This window comes from Dendrobates tinctorius, unplaced genomic scaffold (assembly GCF_039654945.1).
Source record: "Dendrobates tinctorius isolate UK_male_01 unplaced genomic scaffold, ASM3965494v1 ptg000062l, whole genome shotgun sequence".
NCBI classification, from domain to species: Eukaryota; Metazoa; Chordata; class Amphibia; order Anura; family Dendrobatidae; genus Dendrobates; species Dendrobates tinctorius.
This window is the reverse complement of record NW_027361730.1, coordinates 1541850-1556229: the sequence shown is the minus strand read 5'-3', so window position 1 is coordinate 1556229 and position 14380 is coordinate 1541850. Positions and strand designations below refer to the sequence as shown.

Here is a 14380-nt window from a genome sequence, read left to right as displayed (position 1 = left end):
TCCATTATGACTTCTCTAAGTTCTCCAATCTTCACTTTCAGAGCATTCTTTTCTATGATCATCATGTCCATTTCCATTTGTCTTTAGCCTGAACAAGTCCTAACACTTTTGGTCTCAAGATGTTTCGCTCTACTTCATGTACAATGGGGGAAAAAAGTATTTAGACAGCCACCAATTGTGCAAGTTTTCCCACTTAAAAAGATGAGAGAGGCCTGTAATTGACATCATAGGTAGACCACAACTATGAGAGTTAAAATGAGAAAACAAATCCAGAAAATCACCTTGTCTGATTTGACAAGATTTATTTTGCAAATTATGGTGGGAAATAAGTATTTGGTCATTAACAAAAGTTCATCTCAATATTTTGTTATACATCCTTTTGGCAATGACAGAGGTCAAACGTTTTCTGTAAGTCTTCACAAGGTTGGCACACACTGTTGGTGGTATGTTGGCCCATTCCTCCATGCAGATCTCCTATAGAGCAGTGATGTTTTGGGCCTGTCGCTGGGCAACACTGACTTTCAAATCCCTCCAAATGTTTTCTTTGTGGTTGAGATCTGGAGACTGACTAGGCCACTCCAGGACCTTCATATGCTTCTAATGAAGCCACTCTTTCGGTGCCCTGGCGGTGTGCTTGGGATCATTATCATGCTGAAAGACCCATCCACGTTTCATCCTCAATGCCCTTGCTGATGGAAGAATGTTTGCACTCAAAATCTCACGATACAAGGCCCCATTCATTCTTTCATGTACATGGATCAGTCGTCCTGGTGCCTTTGCAGAGAAGCAGCCTCAAAGCATGATGTTGCCACTCCATGCTTCACAGTAGGTATGGTATTCTTTGGATGCAACTCAGCATTCTGTCTCCTCCAAACACAATGAGTTTTGTTTCTACCAAACAGTTCTACTTTGGTTTCATCAGACCATATGACATACTTCCAGTACTCTTCTGGATAATCCATATGCTCTCTGGCAAACTTCAGACGGGTCCGGACATGTACTGGCTTAAGCAGGGGGACACGTCTGGCACTGCAGGATCTGAGTCCCTGGCGGCGTAGTGTGTTACTGATGGTAGTCTTTGTTATTGTGGTCTCAGCTCTATGCGGGTCATTCACTAGGTCCCCCTGTGTGGTTCTGGGATTTTGCTTGCCGTTCTTGTGATCATTATGACCCCACAGAGTGACATCTTGCATGGAGCCCCAGATCGAGGGAGGTTATCAGTGGTCTTGTATGACTTCCATTTTCTTATTATTGCTCCCACAGTTGACTTCATCACACCAAGCTGCTTGCCTATTACAGATTCAGTCTTCCCAGCCTGGTGCAGGGCTACAATTTTGTTTCTGGTGTCCTTCGACAGCTCTTTGGTCTTCACCATAGTGGAGTTTGGATTGTGACTGTTTGAGGTTGTGGACAGGTTTTTTTTATACTGATAAGTTCAAGCAGGTGCCATTACTACAGGTAATGAGTGGAGCACAGAGGAACCTCTTAAAGAAGAACTTACAGGTCTGTGAGAGCCAGAAATCTTGCATGTTTTTAGGTGACCAAATACTATTTTCCACCATAATTTGCAAAATAAATCTTGCCAAATCAGACAAGGTGATTTTCTGGATTTGTTTTCTCATTTTGACTCTCATAGTTGTGGTCTACCTATGATGTCAATTACAGGCCTCCCTCATCTTTTTAAGTGGAAGAACTTGCACAATTAGTACCTGACTAAATACATATTTTCCCCACTGTATATTGCTCTCCACATTTTATCTATCAAGCATTGTGTTCCCTCAAAATTTTAATCAGTTTTTCCATGACTTTTGATTCTTTTCTTCAATGGATATCTTTAGTGTTAGGCGTCGGATTCCTGCAGCTGCACAGCAGGAATCCAGAGCCATAAATCCAGCGGTCTCCCATTCCTTTCCGACCACTCAGGGACCTGCACAGCAATCTCGGCGATCCAGGCGCCCTGCTCAGACCAGCTCTCTGTCTGGATGTTGCTGCCACCTCTGGACCAGCAATGGTAGCGCAACCTGCTTTGCAGGAAACCACTCCAGAGGCTAAGTCCTCTCGCCGCGCTACTGGGCATGCTGTTGTGAGTTCATTTTCCCCTTCGTCACTGAGGCCTGGTGAACTCCCTATTCTAGTGAAGGAAGGTAGTGAGCCTGATTATCAGGCACCTGGGACTAATGAAGACGATTGGCTGAGTGGAGTCACTGACTGGATTTAAGGCAGCCTACGCCCTTTTTGCCCTGTGGGTGATTTCTCTGTGGACTCTTGGACACCAGTCTGATTCCTGCTCTCCTAAAGCTAAGTTTTCTGTTTTGCATTTTTGCATCTAAGATTTGTTTTTGTTTTTCTTGCTTTTTGGATTCTGCCAATCCTTGCTGGAGTGTGCAGTGTTCCTAGAGCTCTGTCTTCTGAAAGTACCTGAGTGCTGATTTAGTTTTTGAAGCTTAGTTGCTTCAGGGCCATTTTTATATCAGCTTGTTGGCTTTTGTCTCTGATAGGGTTTTGGCAGATTGCAGACAGCAGCCTTCCTATCCGTTCCTATCTAGGTAGTTTTTGGGCCCCGTCTTTGCTCAGCCTGTCTTTCTGTCTGTGTAAGTGTTTTCATCTTGCTTCACCGTCATTATATGTGGGGGGCTGCCTATTGCTTTGGGGTCTGCTCTGGGGCAGTTAGATTTCCCCTTTCCTTCTTTAGGCCTATGTATCTCTCCGGCTGTGATCGAGGGGTCTAGGTCATCGTAGGAACCCCCCACGGCTACTGCTAGTTGTGTTGATAGGTTCAGGGGTCTGCAATCTGATAGTTGCCAACTTCTCTGGTTTTCAGGACTATAAAGCATTCCTGTTTTTGCCTCCTACGGTGACTCAATCATAACAGAATCACCCGCCAAACCGCAGATCCTGGGGTACTCAATAGCAGGAAAGAATTGTGTTTAAAAAAAAAAAAAAAAGATGTTTGTATATTCTTTCCTCTAAATCTCTGAGGCCGTAGGGGGAATTTTTTTTTTTTCTCTCAATGGAGATAAAGCAAGTGTCTGATCGTGTGGAGCAGCTCGCTGCTGAAGTGCGAGGAATTTCTGCCTATCTTGCTCGTTCACATGCTGTTGAACCAAAGATCCCCACACCTGATGTATTTTTTGGGGATCGATCTAAATTTTTGAGTTTCAAAAATAATTGTAAATAATTTTTTGCTTTGAAGCCTAACTCGTCAGGGAGCCCCGCGCAGCAGGTTAAAATTGTCATCTCTTTGCTGCGCGGCGATCCCCAGGATTGGGCGTTTTCTTTGAATCCAGATGACCCTATTCTGACTAATGTGAACGCATTTTTTCAAGCCTTGGGGTTGCTGTACGACGAACCTAATGCTATTGATCAGGCTGAAAAGACCCTGTTAGCATTGAACCAGGGTCGAGAATCTGCAGAGTTGTACTGTCAAAAGTTCCGAAAGTGGGCGGTCCTTACTACCTGGAATGATAGTGCCTTGGCTGCTCTCTTTCGGAAGGGTTTGTCAGAAGCCGTAAAAGATACTATGGTGGGATTTCCTGTTCCCTCTGGTCTGGACGATTTTATGTCTTTAGCCATTCAGGTTGATCGGCGTTTACGTGAACGCAGGATTACACGAGAGGTGTTGCCACCGGTTGAACAGACGTCTGAACCTATGCAATGTGATAGAGTTTTGTCTAAGGCGCAACGTCAGGAATTCAGAAGGCGTAATAAGCTGTGTTTTTTCTGTGGAGATGCCTCACATGTTATTTCTGTTTGTCCTAAACGTGAGAAACGCTTTGCACACACGTTTTCTGTTGGTGGGGTTCAGCCTAAGTTTTTTTTTTTGGCGATTACTCTGATCTGTTCCCTGTCCACATTTTCCGCCAAGGCTTTTGTGGATTCGGGAGCAGCGCTAAACCTAATGGACTTGGATTTTGCTAAACGTTGTGGATTTCCGTTGACACCTCTGCAGACGCCTATCCCTTTGAGGGGGATTGATGCTACCCCTCTGGCTAAAAATAAACCTCAGTTTTGGACCCAGTTGGTCATGCGGGTCACCCCAGACCACCAAGAAAATTGCAGATTTTTGGTGTTGCATGGTCTGCATGATGCCGTTGTTCTGGGGTTTCCCTGGTTGCAGATTCATAATCCAGTTTTGGATTGGAAGTCTGTGTCTGTGGTGAGTTGGGGTTGCCGGTGTACCTTTAGTGAGGCTCCGTTTTTTTCCACCTCTCCTCAGTCGCATGAGGTTCCTGACTATTTGGCGGACTACTATGATGTATTTAGTGAGAATGAGTCTGCGTCCTTGCCTCCTCATAGGAGTTATGACTGTGCAATTGAACTAAACCCGGGGTGTAAATTTCCTAAGGGTCGGCTCTTCAATTTATCTGTACCCGAGCACGAGGCTATGCGGTCCTATATTAAGGAGGCGTTGGAGAAGGGTCATATTAGACCATCCTCTTCACCCTTAGGTGCCGGGTTTTTTTTTGTGGCCAAGAAGGATGGTTCTTTAAGGCCTTGTATTGATTATCGTGCCATCAATAAAATTACTATTAAATATCAGTATCCGTTACCCCTGATTTCGGATCTATTCTCTAGAGTCAGAGGTGCTTGCTGGTTTACCAAGCTTGACCTCAGGGGGCGCATAATCTTATCCGCATTAAGCAGGGGGATGAATGGAAGACGGCGTTTAATACTCCGGAGGGACATTTTGAGTACCTGGTGATGCCTTTTGGGCTCACTAATGCCCCTTCTGTCTTCCAGTGCTTCATGAACGATATTTTCCGAGACTTTGTCGATACATTTTTGATTATCTATCTGGATGATATTTTGATCTTCTCCAAGGATTGGGATTCTCATGTGGAACATGTTCGGACTGTGTTCCGGATCTTGAGAGAGAATTCTCTGTATGTCAAAGGATCAAAATGCCTTTTTGGAGTACAGAGAATTTCTTTTTTGGGATTTATTTTGTCTCCGTCAACTATTGAAATGGACCCGGCCAAGGTACAGGCCATTTATGATTGGGTTCAGCCCACTTCTTTGAAGGCCCTCCAGAAGTTTTTGGGTTTTGCTAATTTTTATCGGAAATTTATAGCAAAATTTTCTAGTATTGCCAAACCATTGACTGACCTGACCAGGAAGGGTGCGGATATGTTGAATTGGTCTCCGGAGGCGGTTGCTTCCTTTCAGGAGCTGAAGCGTAGATTTACCTCCGCCCCGGTTCTGCGGCAACCTGATGTCTCACTCCCGTTCCAGGTAGAGGTGGATGCTTCTGAGATTGGTGCAGGAGCGGTGTTGTCCCAAAAGGATCCGGTAACATCTAAAATGAATCCCTGTGCTTTCTTTTCCCGTAAGTTCTCTTCATCTGAACGTAACTATGATGTGGGTAATCGGGAACTGTTGAGGAGTGGAGACATTCGAGGAGTGGAGACATTGGTTGGAGGGAGCCAAACATCAAGTTGTGGTCCTCACTGACCACAAAAATTTGATTTACCTAGAGTCGGCTAAACGCTTGAACCCTAGACAGGCTAGGTGGGCCTTGTTTTTCACACGGTTTGATTTTGTGGTCTCTTTCCTTCCTGGAACTAAGAATGTCAAGGCTGACGCCCTCTCTAGGAGTTTCTTTGCTGATTCTCCTGTTGTGACCAAGCCTGCCACCATCTTAGGCGAAGGGGTAGTTCTTTCTGCCATCTCGCCCGATTTGAGACTTGCTCTGCAAGAGTTCCAGGAGGACAAACCTGAGCGTTGCCCCAGTGGAAAGTTGTATGTTCCTGACCAGTGGAAGAAGAGAGTGATGTCTGAAGTTCATTGCTCTGCATTGGCTGGTCATCCAGGTATTTTTGGTACTAGAGATCTGGTGAGTCGCTCTTTTTGGTGGCCCACCTTGTCTCATGATGTCAGGAATTTTGTGCAGTCCTGTGGGACTTGCTCCCGGTCTAAATCTTGTTCTCGCTCTAGTGGGTTGTTGATGCCTTTGCCGGTCCCCAGGAGGCCATGGACCCATATTTCAATGGATTTCATTTCTGATATGCCTGTCTCTCAGAGAATGACTGTTATTTGGGTGATTTGTGATAGGTTCTCTAAGATGGTTCATCTTGTACCACTCCCTAAGTTGCCATCTTCCTCTGAGTTGGTGCCTCTGTTTTTGCAACAGGTGGTTCGCTTGCACGGGATTCCTGAGAACATTGTATCTGACAGAGGAGTTCAATTTGTGTCTAAATTTTGGAGGACGTTCTGTTCCAAGTTGGGAATTCAGTTGTCCTTCTCCTCTGCTTTTCACCCTCAGACCAATGGGCAGACAGAGAGAACAAACCAGACCTTGGAGTCGTATTTGAGATGTTTTATTTCCGCTGATCAGGATGATTGGGTTTCATTTTTGCCCTTGGCCGAATTTGCTTTAAATAATAGAGCTAGTTCTGCCACTTTGATGTCACCTTTTTTTTGTAACTTTGGTTTTCACCCTCGATTTTCTTCAGAGCAGGTGGAGCCTTCTGCCTGCCCAGGTGTTGACACTGTGGTGGAGAGAATGCACCAGATCTGGGACCAAGTGGTGGATAAGTTATCTCTCTCCCAGGAAAAGGCCCAGCGGTTTTCCAATCGACATAGGACGATTGGCCCCCAGTTTAAGATTGGTGATATGGTGTGGTTATCATCAAAAAATATTGCTATGAAGGTGGCTTCTCCTAAGTTTAAGCCTAGATTTATTGGACCTTACAAGATTTTGGAGATTATTAATCCGGTCTCTTTTCGTTTGGCTCTTCCTGTCACATTTAAGATCCATAATGTGTTCCATAAGTCCTTGTTGAAGAGGTTTGTTGAGCCAGTTGTGCCTGAGGTGGCACCTCCGGACCCTGTATTGGTTGAAGGTAACTTGGAATATGAGGTAGAGAAAATTCTGGATTCCCGTCTGGCTAGACGGAGACTCCAGTATTTGGTTAAGTGGAAGGGTTATGGTCAGGAGGATAATTCCTGGGTCTGTGCCTCTGATATTCATGCCAAAAGATTGGTGCGTGCCTTTCATCAGGCTCACCCTGATCGCCCTGGTAGCGTTGTTGAGGGTTCGGTGACCCCTCCTCAAGAGGGGGGTACTGTTGTGAGTTCATTTTCCCCTCCGTCACTGAGGCCTGGTGAACTCCCTATTCTAGTGAAGGAAGGTAGTGAGCCTGATTATCAGGCACCTGGGACTAATGAAGACGATTGGCTGAGTGGAGTCACTGACTGGATTTAAGGCAGCCTACGCCCTTTCTGCCCTGCGGGTGATTTCTCTGTGGACTCTTGGACACCAGTCTGATTCCTGCTCTCCTAAAGCTAAGTTTTCTGTTTTGCCTTTTTGCATCTAAGATTTGTTTTTGTTTTTCTTGCTTTTTGGATTCTGCCAATCCTTGCTGGAGTGTGCAGTGTTCCTAGAGCTCTGTCTTCTGAAAGTACCTGAGTGCTGATTTAGTTTTTGAAGCTTAGTTGCTTCAGGGCCATTTTTATATCAGCTTGTTGGCTTTTGTCTCTGATAGGGTTTTGGCAGATTGCAGACAGCAGCCTTCCTATCCGTTCCTATCTAGGTAGTTTTTGGGCCCCGTCTTTGCTCAGCCTGTCTTTCTGTCTGTGTAAGTGTTTTTATCTTGCTTCACCGTCATTATATGTGGGGGGCTGCCTATTGCTTTGGGGGTCTGCTCTGGGGCAGTTAGATTTCCCCTTTCCTTCTTTAGGCCTATGTATCTCTCCGGCTGTGATCGAGGGGTCTAGGTCATCGTAGGAACCACCCACGGCTACTGCTAGTTGTGTTGATAGGTTCAGGGGTCTGCAATCTGATAGTTGCCAACTTCTCTGGTTTTCAGGACTAGCTAGCATTCCTGTTTTTGCCTCCTACGGTGACTCAATCATAACAGCATGCCCACGAGACGATCTCCCAGTGGAGATCGGGGGTCACGTGCTCAGGTCCTTGTCCTGATCTGATTGGCCCATCTCAGAGGTCTGGAAGGTCCCGGAAGCGCATGGCTATAAATGGCCCGCATGGCCGCTCGCCCATGCGCTAGTATAGACTCTACTTGCTATGTGTGAATGGTGATGGATGTATGATACTGGTGACTGACTAATTTGAAACCCCTTCCCTCTGATACTACGCATGTGGATAGGGAACTAGAGAGATAGTCAGTGGCAAGCTATAGGCCACAGTGCATACCGCACCTCTGCACTAGCGTCCGATGGTGTCACGCCTGACGGCACTATTGTATAGCGGCAGTAGTTACCGCCACGCTGCAGTTAGCAGCACTTACCTGCGTCCGCGGTAGCGATGCCGCACGCACTGTAGGTCAAGACTGACACCGACCTCTGTCTTGGGCCGTGTCCTGTGACCATAATACCGTGTGTGCACGCCAGCTGAGACCTGTGAAGCTAACAGGCTCGGCGTTTATGCTTTAGGGCCTCTGTGAGGTTAACAGAGTCCGCTCTGCGCACCCCGGGTGACGTTTAACCCGAGCGCAGTATAGCACCATATAGCGAGGCCGCGGTTGTTACACCTACTGCACGGTGGACCCTGGGCGGCGAACGCACTTCCTATTTATATTTAGTGTGTTCCGCCTTCCCTAACATTTAGTTTGACAGCATTATTTTTCATGGTAGTCTTTACGTCATAAGCAGCTTTTATTCCTTTGTTACTTCATATACACTGTTGGTGACTTTGAGTGACGTTCAGGTGGTTTACCCTTTCTTTTTTTTTTCTGTTGTTCAACACTTTGGTTCTGCATCTGGGTTTTGTTTTACTTGCTAATGTGTAGTTTTCAGGCTTACACTAACTTTGGTTACTTTTTCAGAAGTAATTTGACCACCTTCAGTTTTCTCTTCTGTTTTTATTTCCAGAGATGTTGGCACATAATCTATAGGATCCTTTGTCAGGTTCCTTTTCCTGCAGATCCATAATTCATCCTGGATGTCTGTTCCCCCTGACATCCGTGTCATTTGTGGATATAGTTAGTCATTGTGTCTATATGTGCAGTATCCCACCTGTTCCTTTACTGTGTTGAAAAGGTATAAATGTTTATCACTTTGGAATATAACAGTGAGTCCTGTACCTGACATTCGCTTTACTTAAGGCTGTCCTTCTTCTAGACTGAGAACATATAATAAGTATTTTCTGGTATAGATCAATTTTATTTTTCCTGGGTCACATGAGGACCTGTACCTTCTACATTTACTCTGCTGGCATTAGCAAGAAAGATTGCTTCAATGTAAAGTTCTTAGAGAAAACTTTTATCACCATCCTCTTAATGCCTGTTTTTTGTCACTTTAAAGGTGGCAATCCAATTATTTACACATATTGTAGCTTTCTTATTCATATGGAGCTTCAGTAACCGATTGCAGCCACTGTGGAAATGACGGGAACTGCTGTATTGAGGCAGCATCTGAACATTTCCAGCCGTCAACAGCTGATCGGCAAGTGTTGTGTCACACCCCCACCAATCACCAGTCAGATATTGATTGCCTATATTCAATTGTGTGATCACTTCCAGCTTTGCATCTCCTTTTTTTTTTTTTTTTTTTTCCCCCCCCCCCCCCCCCAAGTCTCATTTGTACCGTTTCATTAGCAGAAATAACTTGTTTGGACTGGAACTCTCATGCAGCTTTTGCAGTGAATCCCACTTGTAGCAGTGTTCCCATGACTTATAACGGATCTTATCGGTGTATTTTTCTTGTCCTATTCCTGATTATTAATTTGTATTAGTTACCACAAGTCACCTCTGGACTGTAACATTTCCACTTTAAACTGCCATGACAGATAATTGTCATTATTCAGTTTGGCTGTTGTACGTTTCAGCACTGAGCTGCTGCCTTTTTTCCCTTTCTACTTTATCAATACTGAGTTCTTTACTTGTATATAAGAAAAGAGAAAGTGTGGAAGATGCCTACAGTCTGATCCCCAAGCTGTGCTGTACTCGTTTTCTATCATTCAGCACTGTGCAATAATGATTTTCTGTATTTGGGACAGATGTTGACACCATTATCTGCATAATCCAAGAATGGAGTATTAGAGGAAGAACTAGACCAAAAAAGGTTATACAATATGGAATTTCTTTAGCGAAAAGTCCATCTGTTGTGTGCTAAAGAAGTCCCTCTACAGCATAAGCCTGTAGTTGTTCTATTCTCCCAACACATATAACAGCCATATTCATTCATCCATATTACAGCCACAGCCAAACCCATGTGGGTCTCAAACAGTATCATATATGACATGCATATATTTGGGTCATAAAACGCTTTTATTCTGTTTGTTTAACTCCTGATTTTGACTTATAAATACTGATTCTAAATATTATACGTGGATGGAATACAGATTACAATACGCTGAAAATCAGCCAAGGTTGCTGTATGAAAATCAAATAAATTTTTCATATGCTTGTTTGCCCCCGGCCTAAGGGCTCATTCCCATCACTATATGTGCTGTCCGTGTGCTGTCCGTGAAAAAACCGGACGACGCTCGGACCAATGGTATTCAGTGGGGCAGTGCAGATGAGCATTTTTGTTTCCACTGACCCAATATGAGTGTAAAAAAAAAATCGCAGCATGCCCTATTGTCTTCTGTAAATCTGATGAGACTCATCCATTGAAGTCTATGGGTGCGTAAAAAGCCACATGCCATAGAGAGCCCCAGTACAGCATCTGAGTTTATGGATACTTTACAATTCTGTAGCACAGGAAACTGTAAATGATTAATAACTGCTGCTGTAAAATAACTGATGGTATATAGGCTGCACACCGGTAACAAGTGAGAGAACAATCATCCCACTTCTGAAAATTTGAAGGATTTTTTATATGCTCTAGTGAACGTACCACAAGCATTGCTTCTCTCGTGCGAGAGAATCTGGCCAAGTTACGCGAATGACAGTCGGCTCAAACTGTCAATATGTCAGATAAGGCTGGTTTTACACTTGCCGTGTTTTTGCGGGCCAATTTTGCGGCCCCAATGCATTTCTATGGGGCCGCAAAATCAGCCCGCAAAAATTCCATGGTGCCCCGTGTGCCGTACGTCCGTGAGATCTGTATTTGCGGCCGTGAAAAAAGATTGAGCTTGCGTACAGACGCGGCCCCCATTGAAAAACAATGGGGCCGCAAAAACAAACGGAAGTTTTTGCGGCGCACTGTAACTTCCAGTTTTGCGGACCGCCGTTTTTTTTTTTTCCAATATTATTTACACAGTATTGGAAGAAAAAAAACACGGCGATCGGCAATAACGGGCCGCAAAAAAAGTGGCAAGTGTAAAAGTAGCCTTACTGTGATTCAATCCTCATGCAGGATAATCGTATTACAGGTGCGGAGAAGACAGAACATAATTTCTCCATCTTCTCACTCGAATGACATCAGAGTGCAGTCCGATGTTTTACACGCACCCATAGACTTGAATAGATGCGTGCTCCAATTTGCTAAACCACTTGCAACATGCTGCGAATATATATATATATATATATAGATAGATAGATAGATATAATATATAAATATATCGGTTGATATATTTTTTTTTTTCTTTATTCTCAAGCCCAATCAGCATGAGAAAATCGCAGATCTGCATAGAATAACATTGGGCCTAGTACTGTTCAATAAACATGGGATAGCACTCATCTGACGTATACATTTGGGTGAGCGAGCCCTAAGATGGGACATATAATACACTGGCGCATAATACGGAGTAGTGCAATGCGAGAAAATTTCATATTGTACTCTGACCAGTGTTATTCAGTGATGCAGAGCAGATCTATGATTTTTTTTTTTCCCATGCCGATTCAACATGAGAAAAAAAATCACAGCATGCTGCAATTGGCAGCGTATCTTGCATGTCGTGCACCCATTCAAGTCAGTGGGTGAGTGCAAAACATCAGACTGCACTTTGATGTCATCTGAGTGCACTCCGATATAAGCAGAGACAGGCAATAGAAAAGAGGGAGAGATTAATCTCTCCTTCTCCTCACCTGTGATCCGAATCTCACATGCGAGAGGACCAGATCGCAAAGCACTGACACTCGGCTGCCGCTTGTAGCAGAGTTTGAGCTGCGTTTCCTTAGCATATCCCATCTGATGCCACATGCTAGTGTGACTCCGGCCTTAGGCCACATGCACGCATTGAGTATTTGGTCAGCATTTTACCTCAGTATTTGTAAGCCAAAACCAGGAGTGGGTGATGGATCCAGAAGTGGTGACATGTTTCTATTATACTTTTCCTCTGATGGTTTTGGCTACACATACTGTGGTAAAATACTGACCAAATGCTCAATGTGTGCACTTGGCCTAATAGTGATTAAAAAGTACACTAGTGTGAAAACAGCCAAAAGTTCTACTGAAAGGGCTTGTCTGGTCTTCTACTATAGGCCTGCAGTTACTTTTTGTGTGACTGCACCCTTCTGAATCCTTGCAGCAAGTGCACCGCATGCTGTCATCATTCTCCGATGTCTGCGGCAAAACCAGGCCGTCACGTGCATGCTTCCAACTAGACGAGCTCGGCCCTGCTCAATACAAGTGAAATGAGCGAGGCCATTGAGAAAGGCCAAACAAGTCTAGTCGGAATGTGGCTGGAAGTGTGGACGTTTTCATGAAGCCTCGCTTCAGAGGGAGTTTGAGAAACTATAGCCAAAGGGTCTGATTAACTCATTAGACATTAACTCCTTTATCAAATATTTAAAGGAATTATCACAATAAAGAGCTGTGTGAATAAGGCGCTCGCTGCTACCAGTACATGCGCTACATTGAGAGAGTGCTTAATATTACCAGTGCTAAAGAGGAGTGGTTGGCATCAGGGGTCTTTTCTCCTGTCTGTTGTGCCCAGCGAAGATCCCGCCCTTACCCAAGTGTATATCCTATGTAGCACTGTACCCCTACAAAAAAAATCCCTCCTGACGTTTATCACCCTCATTCGTGACGTCTTAACAGGGGATTGTATTTGCAAGAGGGCAATGGATCTCACAGATAGCGAACAAAATGGGGTATAGAGCCAGGCCAGCTTATGTATAGGAGAAGGATTGGGATTGTGGGGATGCTTGGTGTTGCACAGGTACACCCCCAATAGCATTATATGGGATAGTAGAGGGATTTTTTTGTAGATTTTTAGCAAAATAAATGCCAACCCCTATAAATGTCACAGTGGAGATGAGATTAAATAGCACATTTCCTTTAGATGCTGTTCTTAACTCCACCTCTAGTAGCAATGTCTGAACGCCTCCTAACACTGTCTAAATAAAGTTGGCAGTGACACACTGTAGGAACATTACTCAGGTTTTGACAACCGGAATGGTGCCAGCCAGTTGCCATTTTATCTCATACATTCACAGTAGGAATAAATGAGGAGCAGCAGAGCGCTCTGCAATTGTTTTTATTCATAGGGACTAAATGCACTGACTAACACAGACATGTCAGGGCAATATCACCTACATGTAATACTCCTGGATTTACACGTCCTATTTTATGTTTGTATTCACATTGTATTTTGTTTGCCTTGATAACATATTCTAAATATATTTTTTTACACATAACATTTATCAATAAACGTTATTTGTTGCCTTTTCTCTGCAGTTTTCTATATGTCTGACATTGGTGTTTCTACTGCAGCTGTCTGCGGGCATTGTAGGCTTCGTCTATTCTGACAAGGTGATGTTTAAAAGTAAATATATTTAATTGCTTTCTAATTTATATTTTTATATTGTTATTTGTAATTAAACCAATGAATCTCTTCTATTCTTGAAGAAATATCTTCTGGAAAGTTTATCAGATGGGTGATCAAAGGTGCCATGGCACTCAGGAACTAGCACAGCGCCATACATTGTGTAGTGGCCATGAATGGTACTGTAAGCTTTCCCTCATTCACTAATATAGGAGAGAACCACTTCACAAGTACGCAGCTGTGCCACTTCCAGTTGGCCTTCAGTTAGCTGATTGCTGTGGGCGCTGGGAGGTTGGACCCCCACTGATCTGATGTTGATGACTTATTATAACAATAGGTCATCAATATTTCAGTCCTAGAAAACTCTTTAGTTCTCCATATTCTGGGCAAGTACCAAATTTATGTCTACAGTTGAACTAAATGATAAAAGCTTACACAAGTAAAACACTTGTTAAATAGCTTAAAGTAGTTATAAATCGTAATCATGCAGAATTCAGATCACAATTTCCTGAGAGCTAAAAACCCTCTGCATGACTCACTTGGCATAGGATTGCCTCCATCTGGTCTTTTGATTGTAAGGCATGTGATCAGAGAGATGGTGATTACTTGGCAAAGGTGCTCGTCCTACACCTAAATTATAAATAACTACTAGTTATTCAAAAATATGTCCCTATATATCACAACAGGTATAGCACTTCAGACAGTATACAACACAAGCAGTCCAAAGAAGCGAACCTTATATACGTTAAAACACTTAACTTTATTTTG

At 43.8% G+C, this 14380-nt stretch overlaps 1 protein-coding gene across 2 annotated transcripts in view; it reads left to right on the top strand.

Annotated features, from left to right (window-relative positions):
• Nucleotides 1–14380, top strand: part of TSPAN33 (tetraspanin 33) — a 63072-nt gene that overhangs the window by 29605 nt on the left and 19087 nt on the right. For both annotated transcript variants that reach the window (XM_073579206.1, XM_073579205.1), the window contains exon 4: nt 13525–13599. In XM_073579206.1, the coding sequence (XP_073435307.1) occupies nt 13525–13599 (75 nt within the window). The remainder of the gene's footprint in view (nt 1–13524; nt 13600–14380) is intronic.